Below are 15,513 nucleotides of genomic sequence, written 5' to 3'. Positions count from 1 at the left end.
TAACAGCTAGCCTAGCTTTTTCCTTTGTATTTTCTGCACATTTGCCATTACTAAGCTAACAGCTAGCTTAGCTTCTTCTTTTGTATTTTCAGCACATTTGCCGTTACTAAGCTAACAGCTAGTCTAGCTTCTTCTTTTGTATTTTTGACACATTTGCCATTACTAAGCTAACCGCTAGCCTAGCTTCTTCCTTTGTATTTTCTGCACATTTGCCGTTACTAAGCTAGCAGTTAGGCCAAGCTTCTTTTGTATTTTCGGCACATTTGCCGTTACTAAGCCAACAGCTAGCTTTTCTTCTTCTTTTGTATTTTCAGCGCATTTGCCGTTACTAAACTAACAGCTAGCATAGCTTCATTTGTATTTTCGGCACATTTGCCATTACTAAGCTAACAGCTAGCCTAGCTTTTTCCTTTGTATTTTCTGCACATTTGCCATTACTAAGCTAACAGCTAGCTTAGCTTCTTCTTTTGTATTTTCAGCACATTTGCCGTTACTAAGCTAACAGCTAGTCTAGCTTCTTCTTTTGTATTTTTGACACATTTGCCATTACTAAGCTAACCGCTAGCCTAGCTTCTTCCTTTGTATTTTCTGCACATTTGCCGTTACTAAGCTAGCAGTTAGGCCAAGCTTCTTTTGTATTTTCGGCACATTTGCCGTTACTAAGCCAACAGCTAGCTTTTCTTCTTCTTTTGTATTTTCAGCGCATTTGCCCTTACAAAACTAACAGCTAGCATAGCTTCATTTGCATTTTCGGCACATTTGCCATTACTTAGCGAACAGCTAGCCTAGCTTCTTCTTGTTTTGTATTTTTGGCACAGTTCTGCTTCTCCCATGTCAATTCGGTTATGACATTGGATTAGATTTGTTCAGTATACACTTAATAGTACACAAAATAAAAGCACACATGTTTGTTTTATCTCATATTTGAATAAACACAATGCGCTAAAGGCTAACAACACATAGGCATGGGCACTGTGCTTATGTGTGTATGCGTGTTTGTGTTAGGGCAACGGGGTCAACTTGGCATGACATGTCTATCCTAGCAACTGTGTGTTTGCGAGTGGCATACAGCAGCGTAGCCAACAATTGGTCGCTCTAGCCGATCAAGCTCCTCCTACTTATGAAGCCAAAATACCTAAATTCAAAAACACACTCCCCACTCTGCGCCGTACCCTCAGGCACTTTAATGCCGATGATTTCCAATCGTCGCGATAAATTTCTTTCGCCATTTTGTCGCTTTAGATGTGGTGCTAGTATCTTTTTTCGTACGTTTGTCAATCTGGCATGACATCATGAATTCGCCCTACGCCACTGTGCAGTGTTACCCTGACTTTACCTTTCACCGGTAAGTACGGCATGCGAGTGTTGCTAACGGGGCTAACGTAGCATCTGCCAAGTGAGGGAGAGTTTTAAATGTAAAAGTCATTGACAGTAAGCGGGAATCCCCCTGACCCTGTGAAAAGTAACCCCGGCAACAGTTGCGTTCGCCTGCTACCTCAGCTGCCGCGGCGGCGGCGGAATGTATTTTTAAGTGGGTAGCGCGACGGGTGGAAAAGCGGAAACGCATGTGTTAAGGGCCATCAAGCGGCTGTCGTGGCCACGTGGACCCATTTTTGACTGTTAAAAATGAATTAAAACAATACTTTTAGGGAGGTTTATGTTAGTAATGTGCCCAATTTTTAAACCGTGCCTTCATAGGAGCGAGCTAGCTAGCTAAAGTTAGCTGTTAACGTTGTACAGATTTAAAGGACAATCGACACCATTTTTTTTTGTTTCTTATCAGAAAAATGTTTCATAGCATCTAAAATCCCTAAAACACGCAGGCTGATATTTTTAGTCAAATTCAAAACGCCAATAAAAATGAGTTAAAGTGTCCCAAAACTACTACAAAATGACCACAGAGATGCCGAGTTTCAGAAGGTCCCGCCCCCTTGTTTGTGACATCACGCCAGGACGTCTTGCCGTGCTCTCGAATCAACACAATGGCTTCAAATTCGGAGAATATGCTTTCTTGTTACTCATCCAGTTATGAATATGATTCAAATAGTTCTGAAGAGGAAAGCATACATGTTTGCAATCGATGAAAGAATTTATTCCGTGCCATTATGGGGCAACATTGAGGGGAGATGTCTCAATGAAAAAGAGGCACAAAATGGCGACCTCCTGTGGCCACCTCAGTTTCCACAGGCTGATAAATTCCTTATATGGAGCTTGGACGCCCTCTTCTGGCAGCTTTTGGGTGCAACACGAGGTCCCCAGACCAAACAAGTACAGCAAAATACATTGACGTGATGGAAGGACCGCTACAATGCATCTTTTTTTCGGTCAGGGGCGTTCCTTTCGTGACGTCACGTAAGGACTCGTCACCAACTCAAAAACAGGACTTCCTGAATATTCAGCGCAAGTCTTAAAACGTAAAATATAGCTATATGCCGTGGAATATTTGTAAAATACACTTAGTAGAAGTCATTTGAAGCCATTTTACAAATTATGGACACAACTTGTCCGGAGACGTCGGTTGTCCTTTAAATGTTTTAGGCTGAAAAAAAGGTCATAAATGACTTCAGCAGGACGTAGAGATGACAACCATTGCCCCGTTATCACTTTTCCTCTTTGATAAGATCACCCCATCCCTTTGCTATTAATGCCAATATGCTAATAGCGGCTGCTAACTGCTACGCTCAGGCTACCAATGTGCAGCGTTAGCAATCTGCCCCCCCCCCCCCCCCAAAACTGTTTATTTAACTTTTTTTTTTCCAATGTAAATGTTCAACATAGTCTGTCAAAACACATGAAATGCGGGAGAAACTTTGTGGCTTTCTTTTGTTTGGCCGTCATGTCGACTTTTTGAGGGTGGGCTGACAGAGCATCTTTGAACAAGTGATTAATAAGGACACTGGAGAAGTCTGTTTGTTTTCATTGGATTTTCATCGGCCGCCGTCAGCAGACAATAGGTCGGCCCTGTTTTGAGAGTTGACCTCTGAACCCGCCCACTGTCTGGGCTTCTTTAAGTGGCCTTTGCCTCAGGCCGACTGTGGAAACCGGACACCCGCATCCAGACAAACAAAAGACATCCGTCACTTGACTCTCTCTACATTTTTTTTTGTGCTGGCTCGCTAGCTATCTCGCTAGCTATCTATTAGCTATCTATTGACTAGCTAGCTAGCTTTTATAACCATTTGAGTTACTGCCGGGTTGAAAGAATGCTGGCGCGTTTGGCTGCCGCTGCTCACCCACAGCAAAATGTATCCCGTGACTGTAAAGTGACCTTGAGAGTTTTGAAAGGCGCTGTTAAATGAAACGGATTATTATTATTATTATTATTATTAACACGTAAAACATTATGCTAATTCTCTAGCTATCTATTAGCTAGCTAGCTACCTAGCTTTCTATCTATATGAGCTATGTATTAATGTTATTATTATTAGCTATCTATAAGCTAGCTAGCTTTCTTTCTATCTATATGAGTTTCATATTATTGTTATTATTATTAGCGCTCTATTAGCTAGCCAGCTAGCTAGCTTTCTGTCTATTTGAGTTGCGTATTATTATTGCTCACCCACAAAAAAAAACTTATCCTGTGACTGTAAAGTGACCTTGAGAGTTTTGAAAGGTGCTTAGAAATGAAATATGAAATGCATTATTATTATTATTATTATTATTAACACATAAAAAACATTATGCTAATTCTCTTCATCTTGAGTCAAGAGTTATGTATTATCGTTATTATTATTATTAGCTATCTATTAGCTAGCTAGCTACCTAGCTTTCTATCTATATGAGCTATGTATTAATGTTATTATTATTAGCTATCTATAAAGTTACGTATTATTGTTAACATTATCTATGCTAATTCTCTTCATCTTGAGCTCACCCACAAAAAAAAACTTATCAAGAGTTATGTATTATCTAATTCTCTTCATCTTGAGTCAAGAGTTATGTATTATCGTTATTATTATTATTAGCTATCTATTAGCTAGCTAGCTACCTAGCTTTCTATCTATATGAGCTATGTATTAATGTTATTATTATTAGCTATCTATAAGCTAGCTAGCTTTCTTTCTGTTTGAGTTACGTATTATTGTTATTACTATTAGCTATCTATAAGCTATCTAGCTAGCTTTCTATCTATATGAGTTTCATATTATTGTTATTATTATTAGCGCTCTATTAGCTAGCCAGCTAGCTAGCTTTTCTATCTATTTGAGTTGCGTATTATTGTTGCTCACCCACAAAAAAAAAACTTATCCTGTGACTGTAAAGTGACCTTGAGAGTTTTGAAAGGTGCTTAGAAATGAAATATGAAATGCATTATTATTATTATTATTATTATTATTATTATTATTAACACGTAAAGCATTATGCTAATTCTCTTCATCTTGAGTCAAGAGTTATGTATTATCGTTAGTATTATTAGCTATCTATTAGCTAGCTAGCTACCTAGCTTTCTATCTATATGAGCTATGTATTAATGTTATTATTATTAGCTATCTATAACCTAGCTAGCTTTCTTTCTGTTTGAGTTACGTATTATTGTTATTACTATTAGCTATCTATAAGCTATCTAGCTAGCTTTCTATCTATATGAGTTTCCTATTATTGTTATTATTATTAGCTATCTATTAGCTAGCCAGCTAGCTAGCTTTTTATCTATTTGAGTTGCGTATTATTGTTGCTCACCCACAAAAAAAACTTATCCTGTGACTGTAAAGTGACCTTGAGAGTTTTGAAAGGTGCTTAGAAATGAAATGCATTATTATTATTATTATTATTATTATTATTATTATTATTATCATGGTGGAATGTGCCCGTCTGCTACAAGCTAAGTTTTGAAAGCAAACACACAGCTGTAGCATCCATTGACAAAAAGAGATTGCCTCACATATCCTGTCCCCCACGTACTGTAAATCCGCTTCAATTCCAAGCTGCGGCAGTTCCTCATACGCATCTGTAATAGTTGAATTTTTATGACACACAATTTGTATCATATTTAGAGTGTGTGTTTGTTTACATAGTTTGCGGTGGCCCTTTAAATAATTTGGCGCTCGTCGTTGCCCGTCTGTACTGTATAGCACAAGTCACAGTGATGGTATTTGGTGTCTCTGGTGTGCTTGTCAGTGGTGGAAGTGGGTGGCAGGGGAGATTCCGTGCGTCTCCGGGGAGGGATGTGAGCGTGCGCCACTTGAGCGTCAACAATGGCGGCGTAAGCTGTGAAGCGGGTGTCACCTTTCAGCTCATTATGTGCGCGGCAAATATTCACAATGGCCGGCTGGCTGTCTGGGTGGCATCCTGCAAGTGCGCTGACGCGGCGGCTTATTGCTCTTTTATTTTGAAATCCGACGCGTCTGACCAAAGTTCTTTTTTTTTTTTTTTTTGTTGTTGTTCCCGTAGACTCCGAGAACGTAGGGACGGCCCCTTTCTTGCCGCTTCGTCGCATGGTCAAGTCACGCCCACCTCTGAGATTTTCAATCAGGACGTCTTCAATCAGCTCTTTGACATGTTGGACCAGTAAGTGCGCCCAAAAACAAATTCTAGCAGTTCACCATCTATATCATTTTTTTACATGCTAGCTATTTGCGACAAAAAAAATGCCACAAAATGGCGCCAATGTCTCAACGTCTAAATAGGAAAGTACAGTGATACCTCGGTTTACGAACCCCTTGACTTACGATCTTTTCGGTTTACGAACGTTAAATTTATGCACATTTTACCTTGGCATACAAACTATTTTTCGGGATACACACAGAGCTGCCACAACGAGTGAATTGTCGTTTGCGAACGAGCCCGTTCTCGCAAGAAAATGGCAGACAACTGTTTTTATCCTCTATTCTCCGCCCCCAGTCTTCGGTTAAAGCCATGTGATTGGTCAAGAACGCAGCAGTGAGGGGGTGGTGGTTTAAACATTAAAGAGACAGGCAGGCGACAGAGAGAGAGTGACAAAATTGATAGAAAACAGTGAAATTTGGACTCGTTTCAACTTTGATAGTTCAAAGGCAGAGTGTAGACTGCAAGGTTAAAATTCCCATCAATCAGGCTCCACAAATAACCCGCACAAGCCATCTGTACACTTGATGCAAAAAGCTATCAACCCAACCCAGCTAAACAGAACATAATTGATGAGGAACTAGGTAAAATTATCGCAGAGAAAGCATCTACAAGGGATCATTCCGCAAGATGGTGAAAGAAGAAGGCTACAGTACAGTTTATTTCTTTAATTATAATACCATAGCACATTTATTATACATAAAATAAGGTATATTTTGTGTAGTTTTAAGGCTTAGAAAATTAGAAAGTAGAAAATTATGTTTTTTTGGGAACGGATTATTCTCATTTTAATGGTTTCCTATAGGAAATTAATTTTTGGGATACACACTTTTCACCTTACACACTCTGTCTGGGAACCAATTAAGCTCGTAAGCCAAGGTATCACTGTAGTTCAGTAATTTGTGCCAAAAAAGGATATCAAAGTCATACATCTTGGCAATGAGACAATCTTTAAGTTTAGCCTGGGTCGTGAATGGAAAAAGTAAATTATTTGTCAAATCTATTTCGAAGTACAGTGATACCTTGGCTTACGAACTTAATTGGATCCCACACAGAGTGTTTAAGGCGAAAAGTGTGTATCCCAAAAATTAATATCCTATATGAAACCATTAAAATGAGAATAATCTGTTCCCAGGTCCCAATTAAACATAATTTTCTACTTTAGCATTGTACGTCATATTTTCAATTCCCGTATAAATTCGTGAATGAGTTAATTACTTGAAATTGTATGATTCAAAAAATTATTATTATTATTATTATTATTATTATTATTATTATTATTATTATTATTATTTTAAGTATTCAAGTGGTCTCTGGGGTGACATCACACATACAAAAAAGGGCCTCAATTGAAGTTTCTTATCTGTAAATTCTTTTTTTGTGTATTTTTGTGAGTTTTGTGAATGGTTTGACCTGTGCTAAATACCGCCATCTTTAACAGCTTTGCCATCTGAGTAATTTCCACTTTTTTTTTTCCTTTTTGTCCATTAGCTCCTCAATACATTCAGTATTTGGCGAGGGTCCGACTCACGTCTCGACGGGCAACACCATCCAGATCAGCATGGACTGCATCACCATGCACGAACCCGACGATGTGCTCGCTGTGAGTAAGATGCGCTTTGTTTTCATCACTGAAAAATGGCTAATAAAAATAATATTAATAATAATAATAATAATAATAATAATTATTGCTAATAGTAATAATAGCAATAATAGTAATAATAGTAGTAATAATAGTAGTAATAATAATAATAATAATAATAATAATAATAATAATAATAATAATAATAAAATATTACAATCGTTACAATAATGAAAATAATGACAATAATGATAATAATAGTGATAATTGTGATAATAATGATAATAATGATCATAGTAATAATTGATGGATGGATTTGCCTTTATTAGTCTCGCAGTGGAGAAATTAACAATAATGATTATGATAATAGCAATAATAGTAATAATAGTAATAATAACAGTAATAATAACAGTAATAATAACAATAATAATAATAACAATAATAATGATAATAGTAGTAATGATAATAGTAGTAATAATAATAATAATAATAATAAAATATTAGAATCGTTACAATAATGAAAATAATGACAATAATAATAACAATAGTGATAATTGTGATAATAATGATAATAATGATCATAGTAATAATGGATGGATTTGCCTTTATTAGTCTCGCAGTGGAGAAATTTACAATAATAATGATAATGATAATAGCAATAATAGAAATAATAGTAATAATAACAGTAATAATAACAATAATAATAATAATAATAATAATAATAATAATAATAATAATAATAAAAGTAATAATAATAATAATAATAATAGTAATAATAACAATAATAATAATAATAATAATAATAATAATAATAATAATAATAATAATAATAATAATGGCAATAGTGATAATGATGATAATAGTGATAATAGTAATAATAATAATGATGATGATGATGATGATGATATTGTAATTTAGTTAATGTAAGTATAGGTAGCGAAAAACTTTCCCAACACCGATAATTTCCAGAATTTATCTTCTTATATTTGGCTCCTACAAAGTAAAATCAGTATTGCTAAAATCTCACATAATTTGGATCAAGTCGGATGACAGCCGAAGTTTCCGCACTTCCTGGTAAAACTTTACAATGACAACTTTTATGATTGGTCGCCATGAAAAAAAAAAAAAAGCTGTAGGCGACTTTCGCTTGAAGTGGTCTGGACATCCAGGACTTGCGGTCATCAAGTCGTACGACATTTCTCCTCGCTAACAATGGAATTTCCTCGGGACGGACTTTGATGCAGAGCAGATGTTGTCTGTAAGGGCTCGCTGATATGATCTCACAGTGCACTTTGACCCCTTGTGACCTACCTCGGAAGTGTTCGCATTGGGTTTATAATTTCATTTTTTTTCTGTGGGTCGCATAACATTGCCTTTATGCGCTGAATTATCCAAATTGCGAAGTTTATTCCCGTTTTTTTCATTCATAGTGAGTCATGATTCAAATTTGTTGCCATGACGAAAACCAACATTCCTTGCAATTTAGCCTCACTTCTCTGGCTGTTGTTCATGGTTCACTTTTATTAACTCATTCCCTGCCATCCCTGAATTTTTTTCGGGAATTGAAAATATGACGTGGAAAATAATTCCCGAATTCGTCTGGGTTTTGTTTTTTCTTGCTTGATAAAGCGCTGGTCAGACCTCTGGCAATGTTTTTCCCTTCCACAAGGGGGCAGAATTTCCCTTTTTTCCCATTTTAGCGCTTTGTTCCAGCTTCAAATGTTGTTAAAGCGCTATATAAACCAATATGTAAGTCTTGCATTGTACTTCGGACAGCTGCCCCATTTCAAGTTTAGATAACTCCAATCACATATAACTTAGGAATTAACTCTTTTTTTCATGATGAAAGTATTTGCCTTTTTCCAATGTTAGCGCTTTGTTCCGGCTTCAGTTGTTGTTAAAGCGCTATATAAACCAATATGTATGTATTGCATTTTATTTTGGACAGCTGCCCTCATTTCAAGCTCAGATAACTCCGGACACTATATAATTTAGGAATTAACTGTTTTTTTCTGATGAAAGGAGAGAGTCTAAGGTTTCTAACGCTGCATTAAATGTTTATATAGTCCTAAAACTCTTTATTCTGTGGGTCCTGGAATTTGAGTGAAAATGACAAAAACCCTGGCACTGGAGTGGAACATCGTCACTACCATTCACAAATTTATTCAGGAATTGAAAATATTACGTACACCGCCATTCCCGAATGTATCCGGGTTTTGTTTATTCTCGCTTGGGTGCCGATAGAGCACTAGCCAGACCTCTGACAATGTTTTTTTCCTCCTTCCACAATTGTGCAGATAGTTCAAAAGCATAGTGTAGACTGCAAGGTTAAAATATCCCAACAGTCAGGCTCCACAAATAACCCGCACAAGCCATCTGTGCACTTGATGCAAAAAGCTATCAACACAGCTAATCAGCACACAATTGATGAGGAACTAGGTAAAATTATCGCAGAGAAAGCACCTAATAGGGATCATTCCTCAAGATGGCGAAAGAAGAAGGCTACGTTCCTCATCAAGTGTTTAATGCTGATGAAACTGGCCACTCCATTCCATCAAGCCATCAACAACCATCACAAAGGTCAATAAAACCACTTTATTATATAGTACAGTTTATTTCTTTAATTATAATACCATAGCACATTTATTATACATAAAATAAGGTATATTTTGTGTAGCTGTAAGGCTGAGAAAATAGAAAGTAAAAAAAAAATCATGTTTTATGGGGACCTGGGAACGGATTATTCTCATTTTAATGGTTTCCTATGGGAAATTAATTTTTGGGATACACACTTTTTGCCTTAGACACTCTGTCTGGGAACCTATTAAGTTCGTAAGCCAAGGTATCACTGTATTTTATTATGAGCTCATGCATAAGTTGTCTGAAATAGCCCTGGAAATGGTTTGTGTTTTGTTTTGATATATTCCTTTTCTGGTCATGACACTCCAAAAAAAAGTGAACCTCATTTTTTTTTTGGGGGGGGGACCTCAAACGGAAGGCTGCAGGCTGGGAAACGTGGCAAATATAAATTTGTTTAGTGGAGCTGAGTGATGTTACCTCCCCCAAGGAGAGGCTGTGTGCTCTGTTGATGAATGATGGCCCTGACCTTTGAACCGCCTCCCCAACCCCTCCCACCGCCGCCACTTCCAATGGAATCTGTACTTAGCGTCATTTCAAAGTCATATGTTATGTTTGTCATGTTGCTGAATGAAAAATCCGACACTGCTTCTTGCGTCTTTCTTGTTACTCATCCAGTTATGAATATGATTCAAATAGTTCTGAAGAGGAAAGCATACATGTTTGCAATCGATTAAAGAAGTCCTTCCGAATCAATTCGAGCCGTCTGGAATCCAATGTAGGCCCCCCCCCCCCCCCCCCCCCCAAAAAAAAAAAAAACGATTAACTCATTCATTGCCGTTCCCGAATTCATTTGAAAATATCACTTAGAGTGCCTTTCCCAAATTTGTTTTTTCATGCTTGGGTGCCGATAAAGCACTGGTCAAACCTGTGGCAATGTTTTTCTCTTCCACGAGGGGGCAGCATTTGCCTTTTGTCCTTGTTAGCGCTTTGTTACAGCTTCAGCTGTTGTTAAAGCCCTATATAAATCAATATGTATGTCTTGCATCGTATTTTGTACAGCCGCCCCCATTACAAGCTCAGATAACTCCTGACCCATATAATTTAGGAATTAAATCAATTGAATGTTTACGTAGTCCAAAAACTCAATATTCTATGTGGGTCCTGCAGCGTGACATTAATCAATATGTATGGATTATCTGTAGTAAAGCCATCCCCATTTCAAGCTCAGATAACTCCTGACCCATATAATTTAGGAATTAACACTTTTTTTTCTGATGAAAGAAGAGAGTCCAAGGTTTCTTTGAATGCATTGAATGTTTATGTAGTCCTCAATATTTTGTGGGTCTTAGAATACTTAGAAAACTTAGAATACTTACTTTTATACTTAGAATATACTTATTTAGAATACTTAGAAAACTAACATAGAATACTTAGAAAAGCGTGACATTAATCAATATGTATGGATTGTACGTTGTACAGCCACCCCAATTTCAAGCTGAGATAACTCCTGACCCATATAACTTAGGAATTATTATTAATACGCTCCATTGAATGTTTATGTTGTCCTAAATGCCAATATTCTGTGGGTCCTGCAATTTGAGTGAAAATGACAAAAACCCTGGCACTGGAGTAGACACATTTTTTTGCACATCGTCTGGCAGTGAATGAGTTAAATACAAAGTAATATTTTTTTTTTGTTTCAATCTGTGCTGGGGGGGCCCAAGTATAGTGACTGTTGCTTCTCAGTCAAATGTAGTAATGTAGCCGTTCAGGATCAGAATCAGAATCATCTTTATTGCCAAGTATGTAGGCATTTCTCTCCGGTAGAACACACAAGCACTAGTATCATCATCAACAAATTGCAAAGAAGCACTATTCTACGCAGAGGAGAAAGAATAATCTTCAGTATCAGTATATTATCTGTCTGCATGTGTTGCTCCACCACTTGTATTGAAATATAAATACAGTTGCATATATCAATACATGCACTGTGTACAGTTCTTTTTATGAAACATTTTTTGCCACAGTCTTCGGGCATTTCTATTATGCATAGAATATATATTTTTTTCAATTTTCTGATATCCCTGCCCCACCACCACCACCACCACTTAAGCCCCTCCCCCCAACACCCTCGCCCCTTTCCCAGCCTCCTTGAGGTATGCCTCTACAGAGTCATTAAATGTCAGCTTGGTGTTTAGTACCCCGGAGGAGCTTATTTGTATGGTGGAGGGTTTTATGTTTAATCTGAAATTCCTCTTTCCCAACCCACCCATCGCTAACCCCCCCACTCCCAACCCCCCCCTAGCTGCGGGGCAACAATTTAACACAAGTCCCGTCTCTCATCGATCAGTGCGGATGTCTCCCCCCCCCCCCCCCCCCCCCCCTTCAAGCCTATGTAAGAGTGTAGTGGTTGAGTTTAGGGTAATGCAAACAAGAGGCTAGAGTAACAGTGAGGAATGTAGTAGGAGAAGTAACGTTATATCCTGCCCAGCAAACAGCTGATTTTACACATTGATAACACGTGGGGGGGGGGGGGATCAGCTGTGTGTTGAGTCAAAGGGGCTATCGGGGTACTGGGGGGGTGGGGGGGGGTAAGGTGGCGACGGCACACCTTTTGAAAGGTATAATAGTGGCACCGTGGTCACTCGGGAGTGGGGGAATCGCGTTACGTCTTTGCGTTAGTGCTTCCCGGCTTCTCCCGGAGTCATTGGTTAAAAGTCAATCAAACACAAAACGAAAAGGGTTTATAGCGAAGAGAAAGGTTGCAAAAAGCATCAAAATCTTGAAATATGGAACATTTTACATGGATATTAAAAATGGCATTGTTCTCAGAGAGGTTTGGTGTTCCGCTCTACTTGTAAAAATATCCTTCCTTATCACAACTACATAACAATGGTGGGTTAAAATTTAGGAAGTAACTAGCTGGCTATCTAGCTAGCTATTCGGGTATCTAGCTAGCTAGCTTTTTGCTATCTATCTATCTATCTATCTATCTATCTATCTATCTATCTATCTATCTATCTATCTATCTATCTATCTATCTATCTATCTATCTATCTATCTATCTATCTATCTATCTATCTATCGTTCTATCTATCTATCTATCTATCTATCTAGCTATCTACCTACCTACCTACCTATCTATCTATCTATCTATCTATCTATCTATCTATCTATCTATCTATCTATCTATCTATCTATCTATCTATCTATCTATGTATCTATCTATCGTTCAATCGTTCAATCGTTCAATCGTTCTATCGTTCTATCGATCTATCTATCTATCTATCTATCTATCTATCTATCTATCTATCTATCTATCTATCTATCTATCTATCTATCTATCTATCTATCTATCTATCTATCTATCTATCTATCATTCTATCTATCTATCGTTCTATCTATCTATCTATCTATCTATCTATCTATCTATCTATCTATCTATCTATCTATCTATCTATCTATCTATCTATCTATCGTTCTATCAATCTGTCAATCAGTCAATCTCTATCTATCTATCTATCTATCTATCTATCTATCTATCTATCTATCTATCTATCTATCTATCTATCTATCTATCTATCTATCTATCTATCTATCTATCTATCTATCTACCTACCTATCTATCTATCTATCTATCTATCTATCTATCTATCTATCTATCTATCTATCTATCTACCTATCTATCTATCTATCTATCTATCTATCGTTCAATCGTTCTATCGTTCTATCGTTCTATCTATCTATCTATCTATCTATCTATCTATCTATCTATCTATCTATCTATCTATCTATCTATCTATCTATCTATCTATCTATCTATCGTTCAATCGTTCTATCGTTCTATCTATCTATCTATCTATCTATCTATCTATCTATCTATCTATCTATCTATCTATCTATCTATCTATCTATCTATCTATCTGCTATCTATCTGCTATCTATTTGCTATCTATTTGCTATCTATTAGCTATCTAGCTAGCTAGCTGGATATCTCACTTGCTATCTATTAGCTGTCTAGCTGGCTATCTACTGTATTAGCTACTGTATGTAGTAGCTATCTAGCTAGCTAGCCTTTTAGCTATTCGAGTTACTTTCGGGTTGAGTGAACGCTGGGGTAAGGTGGCGACGGCGCACCTTTTGAAAGGTATAACAGTGGCACCGTCGTCACTCGGGAGTGGGAGAATCGCGTTACGTCTTTGCGTTAGTGCTTCCCGGCTTCTTCCGGAGTCGTCGCTGGTTAAAAGTCAATCAAACACAAAACGAAAAAGTTTTAGTCTGAGAAAGGTTGCCTGTTGCTAATCAAAACCGTAACACTGACAGCTTAGCACAACATGAAATATGATATTAAATTATGTCTTTGGGATGTGAGGCGTTGCGATAGTTTGACGTAAATGTGATTCGCCCAGAAAAGGTGTTCATCAGAGGCTGCGGCTCACTGTGCTGATGTTTGCCATGGACATTTAAGAAGGATTGTTAAAAGCTGACCAAAGCAAACATCCTCGGATCAGTTCTTTACAAAAGGCCAGGCAAAAATAACTTTTTAGAAAGGACATGCAAAAACCCTCAAGGATGCTATTAAAAGTTAAATGACCAATATTTGTGGGTCTTCCTAGGCCAGCAGAGAAGGCCTTTAAGTCTTTTCTTTGTTTTTGACATTATGTCTTATTGATAATACAAAAATAATAATGCCTGTGTTATCTATTTTGACGCATTTTTGTACTTGAGAAAATATTTATCTGAATTTAGGCGGGGCTTGGAACGGATTGGGGAATTTTAATGGAAAACGCGTCTCGACTTAAAAACATTTTCTCATGAATTTCTTCCAGAAGCGATGAACTCATTCACTGCCATTCCCAAATTTATTTGTGAATTGAAAAGCATGACATGGAGCGCCATTCCCGAATTTGTTCGAGTTTTGTCTTTTCTTGCAGGGGGGGGTGCTAGGAAAGCGCCGGTCAGACCTCTGGTAATGTTTTTCCCTTCCACGAGGGGGCAACATTTGCCTTTTGTCCATGTTAGCGCTTTGTTAAAGCTTCAGATGTTGATAAAGCGCGATAAAAATCTATATGTATTGTATTGTATTTTGTACAGCCACCCCCATTTCAAGCTCAGATAACTCCAGACCCATGTAACTTAGGAATTAACACTTTTTTTAAGGAAAGAGGAGAGTCTAAGGTTTTTTATGTTGCATTGAATGTTTATGTAGTCCCGAAAGTCAATATTCCGTGGGTCCCACAAATTTGAGTGAAAATGACAAAAACCCTGGCACCGTAATGGACGACTTTTTGCACATTGTCTGGCGTAATAAATGTCCATGTGCAGGAAGTGTAGCTTGTTGTCCTTTAACCAGAATGAATTCCAAAGTCTCTCGAAGGTCTTGAGCGCTTCCAGTTCGTCAGTGTCTTCAATCAGCAGCCCCACCCTGTGTTACACGGCCTGGAGGCGGTGGAGGGTTGGGGGCTTCAACGCATCAACACTTTAAAGTCTACTTGCGAGGGGGATCATTAGCCCACCTAAACAAACTTCTAATCATGTTAAAACAACACTCGGAGGCATCTGCGTGGTTTGTGGAAGGGGGACCATCGGATGGAATTTGGAACGATTGCAAGTGAGGGAAAACAATCCACACATCGTAATTGTCGTGAATGCTTTTGTCCAAACGCGGCAATTCTAAAAAAAAAAATATTGTCGATGAATCGGATCATATCGTAATTAGATACGATGTCATCGTATTCGGACTAAATTGTATCGTAATTGGAGTCGGTCGTGTATCATGAGTATCGTATCATGTGTCGTATGACATT

At 37.6% G+C, this 15,513-nt stretch overlaps 1 protein-coding gene across 2 annotated transcripts in view; it reads left to right on the top strand.

The window, feature by feature from the left end:
• The first annotated feature begins 1,214 nt into the window (after positions 1 to 1,214).
• tp63 (tumor protein p63) overlaps positions 1,215 to 15,513 on the top strand; it is a 76,362-nt gene continuing 62,063 nt past the window's right edge. Inside the window, exons 1-3 of one of the 2 annotated variants that reach the window (XM_089001859.1) lie at positions 1,215 to 1,345; positions 5,392 to 5,508; positions 7,036 to 7,147. In XM_089001859.1, the coding sequence (XP_088857985.1) occupies positions 1,293 to 1,345; positions 5,392 to 5,508; positions 7,036 to 7,147 (282 nt within the window). In that variant the 5' untranslated portion in view covers positions 1,215 to 1,292. The remainder of the gene's footprint in view (positions 1,346 to 5,391; positions 5,509 to 7,035; positions 7,148 to 15,513) is intronic. The other variant, XM_089001860.1, reaches the window with a different exon arrangement.

The sequence above is a fragment of the Hippocampus bargibanti genome, linkage group LG07, assembly GCF_051943395.1.
Source record: "Hippocampus bargibanti isolate YZ-2025 linkage group LG07, ASM5194339v1, whole genome shotgun sequence".
Taxonomy (NCBI): Eukaryota; Metazoa; Chordata; class Actinopteri; order Syngnathiformes; family Syngnathidae; genus Hippocampus; species Hippocampus bargibanti.
The sequence above is the reverse complement of the archived record's forward strand: the minus strand, read 5'-3'. Positions and strand labels throughout refer to the sequence as shown.